Source organism: Tupaia chinensis, unplaced genomic scaffold (assembly GCF_000334495.1).
Source record: "Tupaia chinensis unplaced genomic scaffold, TupChi_1.0 Scaffold140218_1, whole genome shotgun sequence".
NCBI lineage: Eukaryota > Metazoa > Chordata > Mammalia > Scandentia > Tupaiidae > Tupaia > Tupaia belangeri.
In genome coordinates, this window is record NW_006200097.1 from 1,201,952 (window position 1) to 1,224,476 (window position 22,525).

At 42.3% G+C, this 22,525-nt stretch overlaps 1 protein-coding gene across 1 annotated transcript in view; it reads left to right on the top strand.

Moving 5' to 3' along the window:
* AMOTL1 (angiomotin like 1) overlaps positions 1–22,525 on the top strand; it is a 107,951-nt gene that overhangs the window by 69,977 nt on the left and 15,449 nt on the right. The window contains exons 8-9 of the mRNA XM_006162572.2: positions 15,958–16,103; positions 19,569–19,718. Of these exons, the coding sequence (XP_006162634.1) occupies positions 15,958–16,103; positions 19,569–19,718 (296 nt within the window). The remainder of the gene's footprint in view (positions 1–15,957; positions 16,104–19,568; positions 19,719–22,525) is intronic.

The following is a 22,525-nucleotide window of genomic DNA, read 5'->3' on the forward strand; positions in this document are numbered from 1 at the left end:
GGGATCTTTAGAAATAGTTTGAGTTGTTACCTCTTCTTTAAAGGTTTTGCAGAATTCAGAAGTGAAGCCATAAGGACCCTGGACCTTTCTTTACTGGGAGGTTATTTATTATTGATTCAATCTCCTGGCTTGTTATGGGTCTATTCAGGTTTTCTATGTCCTCCTGATTCAATCTTGATAGATTATATGCATTCAGGAATTTTTCCATCTCCAAGTTATCTTGTTTGTTGGCATATAGTAACTCATAGTATCCTCTAATGATATTTTGTATTTCTATTATGTCTGTTGTAATGTTGCCTGTTTCATCACTTATTTGATTTATCTGGTTTCTTTCTTTTGTCTTCTTTATCAGTCTAGCCAATGGTGTGTCGATCTTGTTAATCTTTTCAAGGAACCAGCTTTTGCTTTAATTTATTTTCTGTATGGTTCATTTATTTTCTACTTCATTTATTTCTGCTTGAACCTTTATTATTTCTTTTCACCTGACATTTTTAGGGTTTTGTTGTTGTTGTTTTTCCAATTCCCTGAGGCATGATGTTAGGTTATCTATTTGCCACCTTTCCATCTTTTTCTTATGTGCACTAATTGCTATGAACTTCCCTCTTATGACTGCTTTTGCCATGTCCCATAGATTATGGAAACTTGTGTACTCATTATCATTTGTTTCCATAAATTTTTTGATTTCCGACTTAATTTCTCCAGTAGTGAAGAAGTCATTCAGAAGTACGTTGTTCAATTTTCATGTGTTTGTGTATTTTTGAGGGTGTTTCTTGAAATTAATCTTGAGTTTAATCCCATCATGGTCAGAAAAGATGCTGGATATATTTTCTATGCCTTTGAATCTGTAAAGGCTTATTTTAAGTCCTAACATATGGTCAGTCTTCGAAAAGGTTCCATGCTGGGGTGAGAAAAATGTATATTTTGTGGACTTGGGGTGGAAAGTTCTATAGATATCTATCAAGCCCATTTGATTTATAGTATCATTTAGGTCCTATATCTCTCTATTTATTTTTTGCCTAGAAGATCTGTCTAAAGGAGGTAATGGGGTGTTGAGATCCCCAGCAATTATAGAGTTTCTCCCTATCTCTCCTTTTAGCTCCAACAGTTTTTCCTTCACATATTTAGGTGCTCCTGAGTTAGGTATTTGGTACAGATATTTATAAGCATTGTGTCTTCTTGCTGGATTGCCCCATTTACTATTATATAGTGCCCTTCTTTATCTCTTTTTACAGTCTTTGACTTGAAGCCTGTTTTATCTGAAATCAGTATCATAACTCTAGCCCTTTTTTGATTTCCATTTGCATGGAATATCTTTTTCCAGCCCTTGATTTTTAGTCTACGTAAGTCTTTATCCCTAAGGTGAGTTTCTTGTAAGCAACAGGATAGAGGGTTTCTGGGTTTTTGTTTTGTTTTGTTTTTGTTTTTGTTTTTGTTTTTTATCCATTCAGCTAGTCTGTCTCTTAATTGGAGAATTTAATCCATTGACATTCAGTGTTATTATCAATATTTCCGGACTGTTCCTATCATTAAGTGACCCTATTTCTTGGTTTCTTTTTGTTCTTTTATAACTGTCCATCTGAGTTTTTAGTTTTCCTGGTATAGCACTCCCTTCAGAACCTCTTGAAGAGCTGGTCTGGAGTTGGTAAATTCCTTCAGGTTTTGTTTATCCTAGAATGTTTTTTTATCTTTTTTTCTCCATATGAAAGATAACCTTGCCGGGTATAGTTTCTTGATTGAAATTGTTTTTCATTCAATGCTTTGACTATATTTCCCCATTCTTTCCTTGCCTGCATTGTTTCCGTCGAGAGATCTGATGTTAGCATGATGGAGTGACCTTTGTAAGTAACTTGACATTTCTTTCTTGCCAACTTTAGTATCTTGTCTTTGTCTGTTGTTTTTTGCCAATCTGGCTATGATGTGCCTTGGAGAGGATCTTTTTGGGTTGCTTCTACCTGGGGTCCTGTGTATTTCTTGAGTCTGGATATTTGAATGCCTTTCTAGGTTTGGAAAGTTTTCTTCCATGATTTCATGAAATAAGTTATCAGTGCCCTTATTATTTTCTTCCTCTTCTGGGATACCAGTTACCTGGATGTTGGGTTGCTTGATGGTATCCAGTATTCCTCTTATGTTATCCTCATTTTTCTTGGTTGTTTTCTCAATCTTCTTGATACTTTTTTCTAGGTCAGATGTTTTGTCTTCTACATTCGAGATTCAATCTTCTACATGATCTAATCTATTTTTAATACTTTCAAGGGAGGTTTTGATTTCCTGTATCACATTCTGATTCTTTTTTAAAGTGTCTATTTCTTCTTTCAAATCATGAAAGGACTTCCTCATCTCCTGGAGCTCATTGTCTCTTTTCTCTTCCATCTCAGTTAGTTTGGTCACTACAAATATTCTGAATTCCTTATCCAACATGTCCATGATGTCCATTGTATTGACTGTGGGTGATGTGGACTTGGCAATTCCCCTTGGAGGAGAGGCCTTTTGTTGGTTGCTCAGATTTCTTGAGCCTCTGTGATTGTTCCTAGTCATCTGGTAATCTATATGTTACTTCCTAGCTTTTTCAAGGTATCTCTGAGTGTTAAAAGGTGCACAGGATTAGAAAATTAGTGATCTCTCTTCTGTTCTGCCTATCTGTTGTCACTCAGGACCACTGTTGCCACTGGTCCTGAGTGATCCAAAGACCTCCCTGTTTCTAAAGAATGGTAAGCCTCCAACTGACCTAATAAGCTTCACCACAAGGGAAAAGAAAAAAAAAAAATCACACTGTATGCAACGCATGCCGTGTACTATTCAAAACACTCAAGATTCTGAGAGTCCAAAGGCAAATGGGGAAAGAGCAGAGGATGAGTGATGGGTCCTGGCCGTTAGGGCCTGCAGACACAGGCAGCCTGGTATCTGGCACTGCTGCTGGCTTGAACTGGTCTCCAGATTAGGTAGAGAGGGGTACAAATTCGTCTTAAAGTCCCAAGAAACAAACTTGAAGTCCAGAGACTAGCAGGGGTGGGGATGAGCAATAGGTCCGGCTGTTAGGGCCTGAAGTCCAGAGATGAGCAGGGGTAGGGATGAGCAACTGGTCCCGGCTGTTAGGGCCTGCAGCCACAGGCAGCCTCTTCTATATCTATTTTTGAACAGAGTCAGTTATAGTGAAAGGACTTGTCTGATAATTTAGTCTATTCTCTTCAGATACCGTCCACCTCCCCAGATTTCTTTTTTTATTTTGTTGAAATAAGAATGAGCTTACAGCCTAAAAAGAAAAACGTTTTTTCAAAATGCTTGCAAAATTGGACTTTTTATTCTTTGGATGATAAAAATAAAAATAGGCAGAATACAATGTTTAACTCTATGATGTGGTTTCTTATACAATTACAATTAATTTTCAAACTATTTTTAGATTACAAATTGTAGAAAGAGCATGCAGCTGTATCTTAATGGAATCAGAGACTTTGAAGGGTCAGTGTTTGTTTTAGGTCTAGAAAAGTTGGTCTTAGACCATTAAAAATAAGCTTGCATCTGCTGCTAATTTTCTTTTTGGTTGCAAAGACCGTGGTTTGGTAGAAAGAAGAAAAAAGGGATCTGTTGAGAGCAAGTTACAAAAATCATCATGAGAAGGGTTACAGAAGTTAGAAGAGAGAAAATATAATTGCAGATGATACATTTCTTTCTCTCTGATCAATTCTAGCATGAATCACATTACTACAGATATAACAATTTTCTCCATGTAAACTTTATCTTAAGGCCAGGCTTTGGTGTTAAGTAAGCCATATCTGTCATTCAGAGGAGCCATTTAAAAAACTTATTTTCAGATAGATAGACACGCATAATAATGACTTAATTGATGCCTTAATTAAAACAAATATATGTATATACATATTACTTTATATCGGGTCATCAGAAGAGTCATGATGAATTTTTCTGTTTTTCTATGCAAAAATGCATCATGACTTTTCTGACAACCCAATATAAGGGGAGTCTTCAAAAAGTTCATGAAGGGCCAGCCAGTAGTGCAGTGGCTGAACACTGTGCATTGGAAATTGGGAACTGACTCCCACAGCTGACTGGAGTTTCAATCCTGACCCCAATGGCTTGAAACATATGCCAGGAGTGTGATGTGTGTGTGTATGTGTGTGTGTGTGTGTGTGTGTGTGTGTGTGTACATTCCCCAAATTCTGACGGAATGGAGAAATAGAGGAATAGGGACTGCAATGTGACTATGCCCATAGTAAAGTTTCTCTCTCTTTCTGTCTCACTTACTAGCGCACGTGCCCTCTGGCAATTAACAGAAAATGTATAGAATGAGGAGTCAGATGGTGGTGCAGTGGTAAAATGTGACACTTTATGAGACATTCCCACATAGGAAGGTTCTTGGTTCAAGTCCAAAGAGCCTGAGTACTCCCTACACCTGAGTGCCCATGATCCAGGACTGGCCGAGGCTGGGGATGGATTACGTGTACTCAGACTGATGTATGCAAACCTGCGACTTTCCCATGTTAACTCCAGAGTGTCAAGTTTTACCCCAGTGCCACTCTGTAGCCCCCAAATGTATTGGGTCATTGGAAAAGTCACGATGCATTTTTGCATAGAAAAACAAAAAAAGTCACGACTTTCCAATGATACAATACGTATTTAAAGAATAAATGAAAGTGTAAATAAAACGTACATTCAGTTTGATGTAGAGTAACAACCTCCACTACCAAGACAGAAATGACAGTTTGTGTGACTCTTCCTGTCTTTTCAGGTGAGCTGTACTCTCCACCATGATCTGTCTGCTTATGTCTGCATGCCAGAACCTTCAGACCATTGCTCTTTATATTCTGTTCAGGTTTTAAGGTTTTCTTATGTATGGGGAGCCAGATTGTCTCTTAGGTCTTTGTCATTGCTGAAAATAGAAGTGTCTGCTATTTATTTTTTTATATTACAAAGAGAGAAGGCAAAAAAGAACTTCTGTTCTGTGGTGATAATAGAAAGTTTAAGTGTTCAGGTTGGGTTTATAATTGATTCATGAATATGTATAACAGTCAAAACCAAATGGGTCCTGCTATGGTGGCGCAGAGTGTAGGGGTGCCGCTCCACAATGCTGGAGGCCATTGGAGGGGATTGGGGTTCACATTAATGTACCCAACCATGCCAGGCACACCCACAGGTGCACCCATGATCCAAGCTGGCTGCAGGGCCAGGAGGAATATATTGGCATGAGGACCCCTTGTCCAGGGTGCTTCTCTCTCTCTCTCTCTCTCTCTCAGGAATAACTAAATAAAAACCAAAGTGCCTTGTATATTATATATTGTAACATTATGGATTCATTGTCAGGGTCAGCCTGTGATGTGGTTAAGGTGGCTGGATCCCACCTGGCGGACTACACAGTTCCAGCCCCTGACCCGGCGACTTGAAAAATATGTCAGGTGCACACGCATCCCTTCCCAAAATCCCTAAAAGAGAAATGAAGGAGAAGAGATTACAACGTTGACATTCCCCATGGTAGGGGAAGGGTGATTTTTCACTTTCTCTTTCTCTCTCTCTCTGTCTCTGTCTCTCCAGTGAGTACACATACCCTCTAGCAAATTAAAAAAAAATTTTAAAATGCATTGTCTAGTTACTATAATGTTAAGAGTTGGTATAGAAGTTACAGTAAATTTTTACTTCAAGTAAAACAAAATATATGACTAAAAGTACATTTGGAAGCTGAGCTGAGTGAATGGGTGGATATTCAAACATGTTTGCAAGATGTAATAAACCTAGATAGATTTTTATTTTATTTTATTTTATTTTATTTTTTGGAGAGGTTTTCACTATGGGGCGCGTGCGCTCGCAAGACAGACAGAGAGACATAGAGACAGAAAGCGAGAAATCACCCCCCAGGGGGGATGGTCACGCCGCAATCCCTTCTCCTCTCGGGATCTTGGGCACGCACACACGCGCGCCCGGCATGAGTTTTAAGCCACCAGGTCCCGGACGTGAACCGTGGTCCACTACGTGGGAGTCCAGCGACATAGCCATTACACTAACTGCTGGTTCCCTAAACCTAGATAAATTTTTAAAAAAACTGAATTATACCTAAATGTGTAAGTACAGTTTCTAAAATCACAATGCAATATGACAAATGACTAAATTAGGAAAAAAAATATATTTAAGAGAATTTTTACAGGTATTCAGATAAATATTTTACTAATACATACCTGAGACATTTTACTTTGGGTGCTTCAAAATCACTGGATATCAAATAACTATAGATAAATGTAAGTAATTAAAATATAATAAGTATGTTAAGACCAAAATGTGTTGTTTTTCTACATTACAGCAATAAAAGATTTTGTGGTTAGGCTTCATTTTGCACCAGTGATAAGTATATGAAGTATTTGGATCATTATACATTTTTATTTTAAAGACTGAGTTAGAATTTGATCAGTTGCCAATAGCATCCTTTAATTCAGTAAGCCATTACCTCAATTTGTTATATCTCTTCCCATATAAAACACCAGCTATCTTCTTAGATCTTAAAATCCTACAGAGGGAAGGGTTTAGATGCACTGTGAAGGAAGATTAGCCTACTGTGAAGTTAGTCTAGTAGAAGGATAAGACAGATAGACATCAGCCCCTGGACTTGAAATTCAAGGCACAGTATCTACAGGATTTGTCAGAAAACTGCTTTCCTACTCCACTCCCAGATATGGTAGAGAGAAACCTGTGTAGTCTTTAGGGATGTCTTGAAAACAAAGTATTTTAGGTAGGCCTTGCTGCCATAGTATTGGGCAACAGAGTTTAAATAAATCCTTCATATTTCAGGCTTTACCACCTCTTCCCATATTAATTCTTCTCTTTGAAAGATTTCTCCCATTTTTGTAAATCTTTGTCTCTTTTGTAATATCTGAGTTAGTGGCTTTCAAACTCAGAATTCTTGTTCAAAAGAAAGCTTGCTTGGAACATGAAAACACACAGAAGCTGCAGAGATTTCCGGTTTGCCGGGGTGTGGTCTTCCCAACTTCCCACGTCCCTGCTGGGCCCCAACAGCCCTTCTCTCCCTTTCCTCTCCCAGAGCCCTGCAGAACAGAGTTTGGATTGAACTCCTGTTCTTAATTTTCCTTATTACGGAACTCATTTAAAACCAGTTCTCTCTTGGCCATTTAAAACAGGCCCTCACTGGAACGTTCCTGTGTTTGTAACAGACCTGATTAACCGCCCACTCACAGCCTGTGTCTGCGTTTTCCTGGCGAAGCCATGGCAACCTGCTCTGGAGTGCAGGAACTGCACAGAGCTAAAGACCCTTTCCTGAAACCTCAAGGCCCTTTTACCTGAGAAACTGTATCAGCAAATTATGAAAAGACAATGGAAAACCAAACCAGCAGGTTGTGGGGTCAGCATTGTATTATATTACTTTTCCATTTGCGAATTAATGAGCAATTCTGTGGCTTTTAGAAGTTAATCCTCTTTCATGTTGTTTTGCATCAAATAAGCCTCATGTGAATAGCTACCTTTCATATGATGTAAACAGGGCTCTGTTTGGATTACATGAGGGGAGGGTCTCTTTCTGTGGTCCTCAGTTTAACTCTGAAACTGCAATGTGGAGGGGCAGGCAAATTAGGACCCCTGACCCTTGACACAGAATCCTCCCCAACATCTGTTCAGTATTACAAGATTATGGTACCAGGGACCCTTGAGGAAGAAGAAACAGGAGGAGAAATGTTGGGGAGGAAGAATCTAGCAGATAGTTACTTAGACAACTTTTCCGCAGAGGGAGTCCATTTCAGCAGCATTGTGAAAAAATTTCTGGTTACCAGAATTGTCCTTAGTCTCGTCTGCATTGTATGCAGGTGTTTCCAAGGCACCTAGCCCTTTTTGGTGGAGAAGGAAGTTGAGGTGTAAAAAAAGAGTGAGTACCTTAGTGATCTTTTTGTTACAAAGAGAAAAATCTGCTTGAGCTAGCTTAGCTCAAATTAAAAGACTGGTTTTTTAAGTATATATGAACATGGAGCTGCTGACAGCAAGTTCAGGCAGTCTGCCCAAGGGTTAGTGGCCAGGAATGGAAAATCGGTGAGAATCAAGTCATTACCAGTAGTTTGGGGGTCTGTGTTTGTCTGTGGGCATCCGTTTTTGTCTCTCCTGCCTGTCGTAGATGCCCGTCCATCTTCCTGTATACGTCTGCTTGATTCTTCATTCTCTACCGTATAGGCTTCTGTCTCCCCCAGCCACATACTGAAATATGGCTGCCTTGTCTGATCTAGGTTGTGTATCTATATCAATATCACTACATCTCCCAGGCTCCCACTTATAAATTCCCAAATGAGAGGCTGACTGGACTAGCTTGGGTCAAGCAGCCCTTCAGGTTTGATCAGCTTTTAATGGGAGTAATGAAGCGGGCGGGTGGGAGGGAACGACTTTATAATGCAGGCGTGCCTGCTTGCTAAAACTCATCCCTGTGAATGGGGGATTTTAGTAGCTGGCCTTTTGAAATGGGGCACTGGCTGAGCAAATACCATGAAGGTTGTCTACTTCATAGAGAATTCCAGGTCAGGAAACATGTGCCCCTTGAGAAACTCTCCCAGTGATCCGTTGGTATTAGATGTTGGGCCTCTGCCGTGGTACACAGAGGACCCTGGCACTGCCAGCAACATCTCTCAAGCCTCTCCTTCAGCCTCTCCTTGGTCTGTGGCCTCTTCCATGGCAATATTTCTTAAGCTGTCTTCACTAAGGAGTCTCGGAGAATATATCCTTAAAAGTGGGGGGCTGGCAGGTGGCAAGATGGTTGAGGTGCTAGACTCCCACATGGCCAATGGGTTTGAGTCCTGGACCCAGCAGCTTGCTTTCTTACTTTCCCTCTGTGTGTGAGTGTGTGTGTGTGTGTGTGTATTGCTCTCTCTGATCAAATTAAAATAATAATAATAATGAATAAAATTAAGTTTTTTTTAATCCATCTCACTGGTCAAAGTGAGATTTCTAGTCATTGGCATTTCAGAGAAGATTCTTAGATTGTCCTCTCTCCTCTTCTTTCATCTCTGTTGCCATCACCCCCTCTTCTCATATCCAAGGCAACAAGAGACTTAATTGAGAAGTGCCAGGGAGGTACCTGACTATCCAGAAATGTGCTAAAATGGGTTGGTCGTGCATTGTCATGGGTACACTTGGGATTTGGAACTTGAGCAGAATTAACCAGATCAGTCTTCAATGCCTTCACATGCACACAACACACACACACACACTCACTGCAAGATAAATTTAATTCCTCCTCCCCCAAAGCCAGTCTGTTAAGGGTCGAGCCTTGATTTTAGCTGCAAAAAGAGAAAAGGGAGACAACCCATCTTTTATTTTCAAGCATTCCGGTAAGTTAGTTCACCCCTCAGCCAAGCTGGCAGCAGCTGGACTCATCTACCACTCTAGCTCCCTGGACCTTAAAGAAGAATTCACCAAAAAACACATTATATCAGGAAAGCTCTGGACATTATTTCCTACTTAGGTTATTGCTTTGCTCTCCTCATGCGCTCCAACCATCAGTTGGAGCACTGAACTAAAAAATAGCAGCACACAGTGGCCTGACATTCCCACTGGCAGAGCCCATCTATGTACCACCCTCAATATTTCTTAACAGAAGTTACTGGGGCCACCATCCCATGGTTCAGCCAGCAGTTAAGCTTAGTGCTTAAACATAGGCATGTGCTGCATAACGGAGTTCAGTCAGTGGAAGACCAAGTATATGATGGTGTCCTGTAAGGTTATAATGGCCTATATCTTATAGCCTAGGTGTGTAGTAAGCTGCACCACCCAGGTGTGTATAAGTATCTGCTATGATGTTTGTACAGCAGTGAAATTGTCTGATGACACATTTTTTGGGATGTATCCTCATCGTTAAGGAATGCATGTTAGTAATTGTAGAAACTGTTCAATGGGCTATCCACTTAGAGCCTTGCCAGAAATGGCAAAAGAGAAGGGTAAGATGGAAAGGGAACATCTATGATTATTGGGCCCAGTTGTAGTTTCTATCTACTTTTACTTTTTCCTCAAGCAAGCAGACTTGTGGGCACATATGGAATTGCGGATGGGCATTTTGCCTCAGTTTTCTCATGGTCAAAAGGAGCTGGTGTGAGGGGACCAGCAGTTAGCGTAATGGCTGTGTCACTGGACTCCCACGTAGTCGACCTCAGTTTGCGTCCTGGACCCAGTGGCTTAAAACTCACACCGGGTGCGTGTGCGTGCGTGCCCAGGATCCTGAGAGGAGAATGGAGGAGAAGGGATTCCTCGGGGAATGATTTCTTGCTTTCTGTCTCTCTGTCTCTCTCTGACTGTCTGGTGACCACACGCGCCCTATAGCAAAAACCTCTCCAAAAACAAAACAAACAAACAAAAAAAGGAGCTGGTGTGAGGTTGGAATGAGGTGCTGTTGTAAAGCTCTTGGCCCAGTGCTAGGGCATGCCCAGTCCCAGGAACATATGTTAGTACATGTTGTTATTTATCAAAAATCAGTTGTGGGCCAAGTCCCATGGTTGCCATTTTACCAATAGTCATTTTAATGTTCACTGACAGTCCTAACAGATCTTGTTAGTTTCATTTGAGGAGTTGGAGTCTCAGAGGTCAAGTGTCAAGATGAACTGGTATGTGAAGGTGCCAGAATCAAACCAGATCGGCTTGCTACAAAGCCTGTGCCATCGCTGTGGTTTCAAGAATAAACAGTGTATGAGCAGACATCCTTCTGTGCGAATGGGCCCAGAGCCATCAGGCTAAACAACTCCCTACTCCACGCAGTTCAGGGTAATTCATATCCACCGAGTAAACAGACCATTCTGGGCAAGAATTCCCTTGTGTCAACATGCCTATTCTAGGAATTCTCAGTATATACATTGGAACCCAACCAAAAACTCATCATGAAGCTGGTCTTTATCAAGATCCATCCCAAGGGTTGCTAATAATAAACTGAAGGGACCTTCCTATGCAGTGGTTTCACTCATGGGATTCTCCCTCAGCATCTTCCAAGGAATGACTTCTTAGGATGAGCCTGACATAGCTGGGTCCTCATGTCTCCAAGGAGCTGGAGAACACAGCTGCTTGTCTTGTGGGCTCACTGCCTGACTCCTCCTCCGTGCCTCCTAGCCTAAAGTAGATGTCCCCTCTGTGTTCTCCTAGCACCTGTCTCTGATACAGCAACTCGTTTTGTGCCTTTGTCTGTGTCCTTGCTTCCTTCCTGCCAGACAGCCGAATATTTGTCCTGCTAACCTTGTTGGCCCAGAATTCATCACACTTCCTGGAGCAACAGTAATAACCCCAGTATTAGCAGAGTTGGCATTTATTTACTGTTTCCTTTCCAAATAGGCACTTACTTTCTGATCCTTTAAAGGCAGAGAAACTGAGGCACAAAAAGGCATGTTTACTTCAAAGTCACGAAACCATAGTGGTATATCTAGATAGGAACCCAGGCAGTTTGACTCTGAAGCCATGCTTTTAACCAATACTCTGTGATTTCTCCATATACCGGATGCTTAATTAATAGCTACAAAGGGATATACATGTAAATATAATTGCTCGGTTTTGAAAAATATGATATGACCCTTGACATCCTTAAATCTGTGCAGTAATAAGCGAGATTGCAGTGGGGCTTCTCTGTTACTCTGCTTCTCTTATTCTGTAGTTCCTCTCTATGTATGCTCGCATGGGGAGGCAGTATAGGACCACTTTTGTGAACATGCATTGGAAGGATATAGACAAAACTTCTGCCTCTTGCATCTGTGAGTATCACTTCAGTGGGCAAGTTCCTTGTCACTTCTTAGTTTTATTTGCCTCAACTTAAATATAATAATAATAGGGTCAGCAGGTGGCATAAAGGTTGAGGTGCTGGATCCCACATGGTCGACTGGGTGGTTTAAGCCCTAGACTTGGTAGCTTGAGGATCATGCCAGACATGTGTGCATGTGTGTCCAAAATCTGAGAGAAGACTGAAGGAGAGGGGATTATGATGTGGCCATCTCCCCTGGGGGTAATTTCTCACTTTTCTTCTCTCTCTTTCTGGTAAGCACACGTGCCCTATAGCAAAACCTAAAAACAATAACAAACAAACAAACAAAAAGGAAAAAATAACCCACTAAATAAATATCTCTTAAAAAACATAGTAATGGTGCCTACTTCATACAATAAACTTAAAATAAAGGAAAATAGCATAATACAGGAAATCAGTATTGTTGTGAACACTTTTTAAAACTTCATGTTGGAGAAGAGTATTTCCTACCAGTGGCCAGGACCTTCTGAGCCAGTGAGTGATACTAAAAGATCTTGCTGCAGCCTGAAACCTAAGTCACCAAACTCAGGACAAAGATGTTTCGACCATGAATGTCAGAGGCCCACAAAACTTTCCAGAGCTAATGGGGCCTTTATTCAATATCCACATCTTTGTCCTATAGTTTCTTTCACGTTGGTGCTTAGGGAGCATGGGCAGAGGGAACCAGGGGATCCAGAGTCAATCCCAGCCATCCGATAAACAGCGGCTTTGGAGGTAGAGTAGAAAGCTGTGTAGCAGAGGCCACCAGAAGAGCGCATGGATAGTGAGTGCTACGATGTGTTCATTTGGCATTGAACTTGGTGTATAACAGAGACCCGTTTGTTCATTCATCAATATTATTGAGTCAGACACTCTTATAGACTCAGGAGATGTCTAATGGCCAAACCAGATAGTCTTGAATACTCAGGTCCATTTGTACTTTCTATGTATCATCTTCACTAACAGTCATCACAACGACCTTTATATGCATGTCCCCATTTCTATTTCATAAAGGAGGGAGCTGAGGCTCAGAGAGGTTAAATCCCTCACCTCAGGCTTCATAACGGGAAAGAGCAGAATGCAGGATTCAAATTCAGGTCTTTCCAGTGCTAAAGTCCATTCTTCAGTCACAATTGATGCTGTCTGTCAAGGAGATATTAAAAGCATTTACTCCAATCCTTGGTGGAGAGAGACATTTGTTAATTCAGAACTCTATCCAAATAACTGTCATTATAACATAGCAATAATTGTGATCATTGATTTGCAAAACACAAGAAGCTTTGGTTGTGGCTTCTATTCTTATCATACTAAGATACCCCTTCCCTCAGCCCTCTATTTGTCAGGGTCTTGAGCACATGTGTACATGCACGGCATGTTTTCAGGCCAGCCAGGGGATCTGAATCCATGGTTGGCCATGGGCCTTCCAATGCTATGCTTTAGTCATCTACTGACCGAGCCCCAAGGCTGGGCTTATGACTTCTATTTTTGAGTCCAGTCTATCATTTTATTGCTTCTAATCAAAATCAGTATGTACTTGACTGCCCTCAACAAAGAGATTTGCCTAGGTTGATACCAGGTAGATGCTCTGAAATCCAGTGTTTTGTTCTAAGGCATGCCTGCTTAGTAACTCCTGAGTGCTCTCCAGAGCCTGCACGTGGCCAGTGGCACCATATCTGTTGAGATGTTGCCCAATACCAGGGAGCGGGTGCTAAAACATCAGTGACTTCGCACAGAAACAGAGAGATACTGTGGTCCATTCAGGGTTGGATTGAGGGACCCAAAGCTCAGGCTACTTCTGACCCATTGTTTGGGTCTCGGGCATGCCTGTTTTCCATGGAATGGGGAAGAAGTTTTGGAGGCAGTATTTCAAATGCCACTGAAGCGGAAGAGGGGGACGGCAATTTGCTCCTGCAGTGGGGCAGAAGGTGCCCAAAAGTAGTGCTCTGCTCTGAATCAGGATTTGGGTGGCCTCATTTTATTTCCAGGGAATGCCATTGTTTCTAGGAAGCTCAGCCACTACTCAGCTTTAGAAGTCTGCTCATTCAGCTGTCAGTTCAGAAGCTGTTCCACTGCCCTCTGGCTACATCAACATAGTTTCACAAAGCAAGGGTGGTCAGTCAAGAGGGAAGGACTTTAGGGACCAGCAGTTAGCATAATGGCTGGGTCGCTGAACTCCCATGTAGTTGACGATGGGTCAAGTCCTGGACTCGGTGGCTTAAACTCACACTGGGTGCATGTGTGTGCGTGCCCAAGATCCTGAAAGGAGAATGGAGGAGAAGGGATTGCCGCGTGGTCATCCCCCTGGGGGTAATTGCTCACTTTCTGTCTCTCTGTCTGTCTCTATCTCTCTGGTGAGCGCACGCGCCCTATAGCAAAAACCTCTCAAGGAAAAAAGGGAAGGACATTGTGATGGGACATGAGGAGACCTGGTCTTGGCCCTAGTACCGCCCCAGCTGGCACTGGAACCTGGGACAAGTGCCGTCACTCCACTCCTCCAGGCTTCTCTTTCCTCACCCCTGCAGCAAAGAGGATAGAACTGGATGCTGATGTTTCCTGTGATCTCCTCTGGCTTTCAAATTGTGGGTTTTGTTATCTGATATTTGCAGTCTTACAGTGCCATTCAGTTGTCATGCCCTGTATTCAAAACCATGTTTTCTGCTCCTTTAGTGTAAAACTCTTTCTATTGCTTCACAGCCCATCATGCCAGTCTTTTATGTCTGATAACTGTTTGCTAAATTAATAACTGACTATAGGATGAAATTATGAATGAATACAACCACTGTGTAGCTTCCAGACTGGGCTGTCTGTATTGTAGTGTGGGTTTCTAGAAGGAGTAAGATATCTGGTATGAAGCATTCTCATGGTGTGAACACATAAAAATCAATTTCTAACTACTCTTGTTGCTGCTTTGTTGTAATTATATGCCTCATTTTCTATGAATATGGAATAGTGTGCGTATAGTTTTATAACCACCTTTTTTCAATAACTATTTTCTGTCACTAATATATTCTTATTTAATTTTAATGGCCACATCTTATTCTATTGTAGAGCTTTCAGTAGTTTATTGAACCAAGCTGTTATTCTTACACATTAAGCTTATCCAAATTTTTCCATATTATAAATGTATTAAATATTCAAACTATTTTAAAAGAAAAATTTATTGCTGAAACCAGCAGATGGTGTAATAGTTATGTTGCTGGACTCCCACGTAGTCTACCACCGTTTGAGTCCCAGACCTGGTGGCGTAAAACTCATGCCGAGTGCGTGTGTGCACGTGCCCAAAATCCTGAGAGGATGGAGGAGACAGATTGTGGCATGACCATGTCCCCTGCAGGGGGTGATTTCTTGCTTTCTGTCTGTCTCTCTGGTGAATGCACATGCCCTATAGCAAAAATCTCTTTCTTAAAAACAAACAAAAAAACCTCTTGCTTTTGTAATAGGAAAAATGTTTTCAGTAAGAATTGCTCATCCCGTGGCACTATAGACCCTGACTGCCTGAGCTAAAACAATAGCAAAGTCCCTGGAGGAAGGTGGATAGAGGTCAGCAGAGCATACCAGCCTTGACCTCCCATATGCAAAAAGATGGGGTGATCACATCATTCTGTGGCCAAATGAGGGAGAAGTCACTTTCCTAAATCCAGAGCATTGTCCTTTTCCCTCTTGAACAGGTCTAGGAGAATATGTGGGACAGATCATATGGGAGGAGGATTAGGCCAAGTCACATGGGAGGAGGATCCAGCCAGAGTTGGAGGCTTGGGCTTGCCTTTGTCTGGCCTCAGATGAAACTCACCTCTCTGGACCTTGGTCTGTTTTTCTATGAGTGTAATATTGATATTAATGTTATTCGTCCTTTATCACAGGCTTAGAATATGGAAACGGAGAGTTTATGAGCACAAAGTAAAATAATGGGAATGAGATTAATCTGAAATATTAAAGTCAGTGCTGGAGGGAGTGAGTTATCAGGAATATGGGCTCACTAGTTCTTTCTGTACTCTTCCTCTCTGCACCTGGGACCTGGAATGTGTCTAGAGTTAACAGTGGTTTTGAGAAAATCCTTACCTTACACACTATTTCTATTAAGAGGGAGCAGAAGCAGTAATTCTACCCTCTACAATTTGTGTGCTATTTTATTTTAATCCTTACCAGATGTAGGCTGGCAATGAGCCCAGAGGGTGAACACTTTATGATAAGGGGTAGTTTTGTTCTTGTCTCTCTTCTAGACAAAGAATTCTTGAAGGAAAAGGAGAAGTTAGAAATGGAGTTAGCGGCCATGCGGACTGCAAGCGATGACCATCGGAGACACATCGAGATTCTGGACCAGGCTTTGAGCAATGCCCAGGCCAGAGTCATCAAGCTGGAAGAGGAGGTGAGCTCAGGCCAGGAGGATGGGGTGGGCAGAACCTGGAGGGCCTCCACTTCCTATTCCTAACCCAGCTACTTGAACCAGAGCCAATTCCAAGGTGTTGAGGCAGGGGAGGGATGTGAGAAATCTCCCAAACAAAAATGAATAGAAACAATTTATTCATCCTAGAGCCAGGCAAAGTCTGAAAGGCGCATGTGAAGACCATCAGCAAAGCACTTCCACTGAGCCCAGAGTCCCACCTACAGCCTATCGATTGGCAAGTGTCCAGAGCCGGAAATAAAGGACAGGACTGGAAATGACAAGTGCCTATAGAGAAAAGAAACTTAACGATTTAAAAAAATAATAAAAATAAAGGTTCAGTTGTTGTGTCTGTGGGTTCTCAGTTGCGTAGAAAAAGGCAAAAGTCTTCTGATGGAGGTGGAGTGAGGGTGGTGTTCAATTCCAGTTTCCCGAAGTTGGCTTGGCCATGCAGTGACCCTCCCATCTAGGGCATTTTGATCCTACTCAAGCTTTATGGGTGTAGTAGTTTCTGATGAAGCCAAACCTTTAGCTTAAGTTTTGTGAGGTACTTTCTGACTGAGGAGGTAGAACAACAATTTCTGAGATCTAAGCTCGGAGTGTCAGCCTGTAGACAAAGAGGCAGAAAAGGAGGAGAAATATCAGCAGCAGACCGAAGCCTGAGACCCTGACCTTCCAGTTTCCATAGCAGCAACAGCTGGCTCTGTGTTCTGGGGGCTGACCTGAGCAGGATCGACTTTAGAGAGTAGAAGCTTAGTGGAAGAGAAGGTCTGCATAAATACTCAGGCTGGTGCTTGGCACATAGTAAGAGTGTCATTAGTCATACAACTGTCATTGTTGAAAAACATCTTAAGAAAATATCTCCTGATGGTAACTGGAATGCCTCCATTGGAAGGATAACACAGCTAAAGAGGAAGATTATTAAGTAAACAAGGGTTGTGCCCACTCGATGCCCTTTAAACAGCAATCCCAAGTCCTGTGTATAATTTTAATACTATCAATAGCATGAGGATCCTGGACAGGGATCCAGAGAATCTTCCTTGAACTCACTAAACAAGAACTCATTCACCATAGAAGCCCCTTATGGACAGGCGATCTGTTTTGAAGAGAAGAGGCCAGAACCCCTTATTAGTGTTAATTACTGAACTTACTTCTTGAATCCCCATCTTAACTGTGGAGCTAAAAGCTAGACTCTTTTGTTTGTTTTTGTCTGTAGGGCGCATGTGCTCTACAGAGAGAGAGAGAGAAAGGGAAGGTGAGAAATTACCTCCTACCCCAGGGAGGATGGCCACACCATAGTCCCTTCTCCTTCATTCTCCTTTTGGGATTCTGGGCATGGATGTCCACACACTGGTGAGTTTTCCAAACTGCCAGGTTCAGGACTCAAACCATGCACTTGGCCATGTGGGCTCTAACTGCCTTAACCACCACACCACCTGGCTAGCCTGGAAAACTAGACTTTTAAAAATCTTTTAGTTTTAATACTTCTATTAAAGTAGAAGTTAGATGGGAGCCCTTTGACAAATAGGGCTTTAGAGTCACCATTGAGACTTTTCTGCCATTATTATTTATGTAAACTGTTTGGTCGAATGTAGGCTTTCTGAAATGTCATGTGTGTTTGGCTTTCGGTCCTCTCCTTGTTCTTATGGAAGTTTCTTTCGAAGGGTATTTTTTCAGCTCAGAAGACTTGTAATGAGAGCTTGCCATAATTACTGTGGTCGGTAAGAGTACACTCTGGAGTCGCAGGTTCCCTGTGTGTCAGCTGTGTGCCCCTGAGCAAGTCACTTACCTTCTCAGTCCAGTTTTTCTATCTCTTCAATGGTCACAATAAAGGGCTTAACGTCTTACAATTGGAAGATGAAGTGAGCTCCTACATATAAGACACAGGTTTGGTGTAGTAGTGCTTCACAAATATTGGCTGATAGAAATAATTACTGTTACTAATCGTCATCACAATTCACTGCTAGGCTTACGGCTGATACAAAGAGAAAGGAAGCAGAACGATGCCAGGCCTTCTTCCAGCTACTGGGGACACACTGCTCACTATGCCCAGCAGGGACCGAAATAGATCTTATCACACTTAGTTCTAATGTCTACATACTCACAAGACTATAGACAGTGGAGGACATAGTAAGTGGTGTGTGAAGGGAGCATGCAAAATATTTGATCAGATGATGCCCTTAAGAAGTAAAGGAAGCTGCACTTAGTAGACCGTCAAAAGACTATTCAGTTGAATTGAGCAATCAAAAGTACAATGAATGAAAAAGCCAGATGAAAGCTGATATAGAAAATCTATAAAGTTACTGTCTCCTCCTTGAAAGATCAGAAGTGCCTCCATTTTATTCCCGTGGCCTTGGATAGGCTAGGCTAGGATACAGGCATGGCTCATGGCAGCACTGCCTGCAAGTCAGAAATCTCACTTCTCAGTGAGCTCTTAAACCACTAGTGTGTTGCAACTTGCCAGTGTAATCGTGGGTTAACCTCAGAACTGAACCACCTGCGTGGCATCACTGCACCCAGGTACAATATGGCAGGAAAGAGCTTCTGGTGACTTCTTACCCAAGACCAGCTTAAGTAAATGCCTCAACCTGATTTTAGGCACCATCAAGTCTCACAAAGTTAGAAATGTGCCTGGGATTTATGAGCATGGGCCAAACTCTGAAATAGAAGAAAATAAAGTCTGAGGGTAAGAGTTTGAAGATGGTGGTCATGATCCTAAGTCCATACCTGATATAAAATTTACAGAAATAATTTTAACTTTCTTGTAGTTGTTGTTAGAGGGCATGTGTGCTCACTAGAAAGAGAGAGAGAGAATAAGTACCCTCTATGGGGGAGAGTCACTCTGCAATCTTTTCTCCTCCATCTCTCACGTTGAGATTTTTGGGAATGCACACACATATGCCCAGCATGTTTTTCAGGCCTCTGGGTCTGGGACTCAAACCCCGCAGTAGCCTTTGTGTCATAGATAGTTATATTACTATTCTGTCATATGGATAAATACAGCTGATGCAGTAATTATTTTTCCTGGTCTTTTTTTCTTGGATCTATAGACATAATTGTGATAGCATTGTAATTTTTATTCTAGATTTCTCATTTAACATTATAAAATGAACATTTCTTCATGATATTAAATACTCATTATTAACCTCATTTCCAGTGCCTGCAAATGCTGTAATTATTAAGCAGTAACCAAGCATTGAGCTCAGAGCTGCATAGACTACAAAGAGCAGGTGCCTCACCAGGGTCTTCAATTCCAAATGTCCTGGTCATTTTAAACAAACTAATGACCTTTGTGTAGATCTTTTCAGTCCTAGAACAAGGGATAGAAGTAGGGTATATACACACCTATAGTTTAAATCCGATTTCCAGGTAAGCTGACACTCACCTCTACTCCAGCTTTGGGAATCACTGGGCTAAATTCAGTGCTCTTTTTCATTCTTCTCTGCTTAGTTACGGGAGAAGCAAGCATATGTGGAGAAAGTTGAGAAGTTGCAGCAGGCCCTGACTCAGCTGCAGTCTGCCTGTGAGAAGCGAGAGCAGATGGAGCGGAGGCTGCGGACCTGGCTGGAGAGAGAGCTGGATGCACTGAGAACCCAGCAGGTGAGGACTGAGGCCAGAATGGGCTGGTGGATGAATGAGATACATTGATTTGACCAAAGTTCAAACCATGCTGTGGACCAGTACTGCACTCTGCACTGAGGATTCTGTAGGTACTAGAACTCCTTGTCACTAGGGAACCACATAGCCACCAGTGGAGACAGGCAGTCCACTCACTGTGAGTGACAAATGCCACCACAGAGAGAAAGTTACCAACCGTGCCTGGGGAAAGAGGAGTCCTAAGTCCATACCTGATATAAAATTTACAGAAATAATTTTAACTTTCTTGTAGTTGTTGTTAGAGGGCATGTGTGCTCACTAGAAAGAGAGAGAGAGAATAAGTACCCTCTATGGGGGAGAGTCACTCTGCAATCTTTTCTCCTCCATCTCTCACGTTGAGATTTTTGGGAATGCACACACATATGCCCAGCATGTTTTTCAGGCCTCTGGGTCTGGGACTCAAACCCCGCAGTAGCCTTTGTGTCATAGATAGTTATATTACTATTCTGTCATATGGATAAATACAGCTGATGCAGTAATTATTTTTCCTGGTCTTTTTTTTCTTGGATCTATAGACATAATTGTGATAGCATTGTAATTTTTATTCTAGATTTCTCATTTAACATTATAAAATGAACATTTCTTCATGATATTAAATACTCATTATTAACCTCATTTCCAGTGCCTGCAAATGCTGTAATTATTAAGCAGTAACCAAGCATTGAGCTCAGAGCTGCATAGACTACAAAGAGCAGGTGCCTCACCAGGGTCTTCAATTCCAAATGTCCTGGTCATTTTAAACAAACTAATGACCTTTGTGTAGATCTTTTCAGTCCTAGAACAAGGGATAGAAGTAGGGTATATACACACCTATAGTTTAAATCCGATTTCCAGGTAAGCTGACACTCACCTCTACTCCAGCTTTGGGAATCACTGGGCTAAATTCAGTGCTCTTTTTCATTCTTCTCTGCTTAGTTACGGGAGAAGCAAGCATATGTGGAGAAAGTTGAGAAGTTGCAGCAGGCCCTGACTCAGCTGCAGTCTGCCTGTGAGAAGCGAGAGCAGATGGAGCGGAGGCTGCGGACCTGGCTGGAGAGAGAGCTGGATGCACTGAGAACCCAGCAGGTGAGGACTGAGGCCAGAATGGGCTGGTGGATGAATGAGATACATTGATTTGACCAAAGTTCAAACCATGCTGTGGACCAGTACTGCACTCTGCACTGAGGATTCTGTAGGTACTAGAACTCCTTGTCACTAGGGAACCACATAGCCACCAGTGGAGACAGGCAGTCCACTCACTGTGAGTGACAAATGCCACCACAGAGAGAAAGTTACCAACCGTGCCTGGGGAAAGAGGAGTGTGTTTTTATATAACCTCACAAAGGAGGACATTTCATCTAGACTTTGAAAGACAAGTTTACCAGGCATTTGGGGGCAAGAATATAGAGGGAATAGAAGAGTTCATGTAAAGGGGAGGGGTGGGAAGGAGCCTAGCAAGTCCACTAGCTAGGGAGTATGCTCCCTGAGGAGACTGGCAAGGAGTCACAGGCCTTGTAGAGGCTGATTGGTCAAGTTGAGAGACTGGGTTTTCTCTCATGGTCCACAGAGAGCCAACAAATGGAAAGGTTTTAAGCTGGAGAGGAATATAGTGCAATGGATAGAGGAAAGAGTCCTCTAAATCCCTGTTGAAGTCAGAGAGGCCACACTCAGGCTGCTTGTGTGTATAAAGACAGTGGGAATTCATGAGGAGTTGAAGCTTGGAGCTAAGGGGATGGAATTAGTAGGACATGATGATCACTGAGTTTGCACAGGTAAAGAAGAGGAAGGAGTTCAGGGCCATCCCTAGAAAATAATATAGACCATTAGCTCGTATTCCTTCTGCCTCTCCTCCTGTACTAGTAACAGTTGACAACGTATCCCCGCTGTGAAGTGCAGAGTGAAACACGCCAATCCAGGTTCCAAGTGTGCCTTAGCAAAGAGAGAAGTATTGCAGAAAAGCTCCCTGACAAGCTGGTCATAGGCTCCTGGCTCATCCATCATCAGCCAGCATGGCGGGCAAAGCCCTCCATGCAGCTGATGAAGGGTGTTCTCTAAATTGGAATACCAGGGAAACACCGGCAGGACTGCATGGAGTTATCTACTGGGTAGGGCATAGTGGTTGTGGTCAGAACACTTGAAAACACTTGAAAGCATGGTCTCAGGCCAGTTCAGAGCTCTCGTGTGGCAGGCCCATGCAATTCCCTCTGGGTGTGTGCTCTTGGCTGGAGAAGGAGGTGTGAGTGAGATTGCCCAGAAAATTAAGCACTATACTTCGGCCTCCCACCATCTTGGCTCAGCTAATGGCTTGTAAGGGAGGGCAGGTCTGTCTCTGACCTTATACTTCTAAGCCTTGCCACATACCTTGGCACTGGAGTTACACCTTCAACTGTTCTCTGTTGCTCAGTTACTAAGAGCTTAACCTCCCAAGTTTGAGATGAGGGCTTCCCTATTGCTGGTTATAGTGCTGGCACCTGGTAGACACAGGTGTCTGGCCGACAGCATGGGCACATCTCAATTCTTAGAGCAAAAAAGAATGTCCTTTTCCAGTTAATGTATCATTTGCACCCTACACCCGGATTACTTGTCCTCAGCTTTTCTTTGAGCGCTATAAAACCAGACTCAACTCCATTGTCCTTGATGCATATCAAGAAGAAAAAACTGAAATTAGAATTATTTGAAAAATATCTGATTTGCTGCAGAGGACTGTCCACTGTGTATCCACTCATACCTGTGCACACTCACCCACATGGTCTCCTCTGACTGGCAAACAC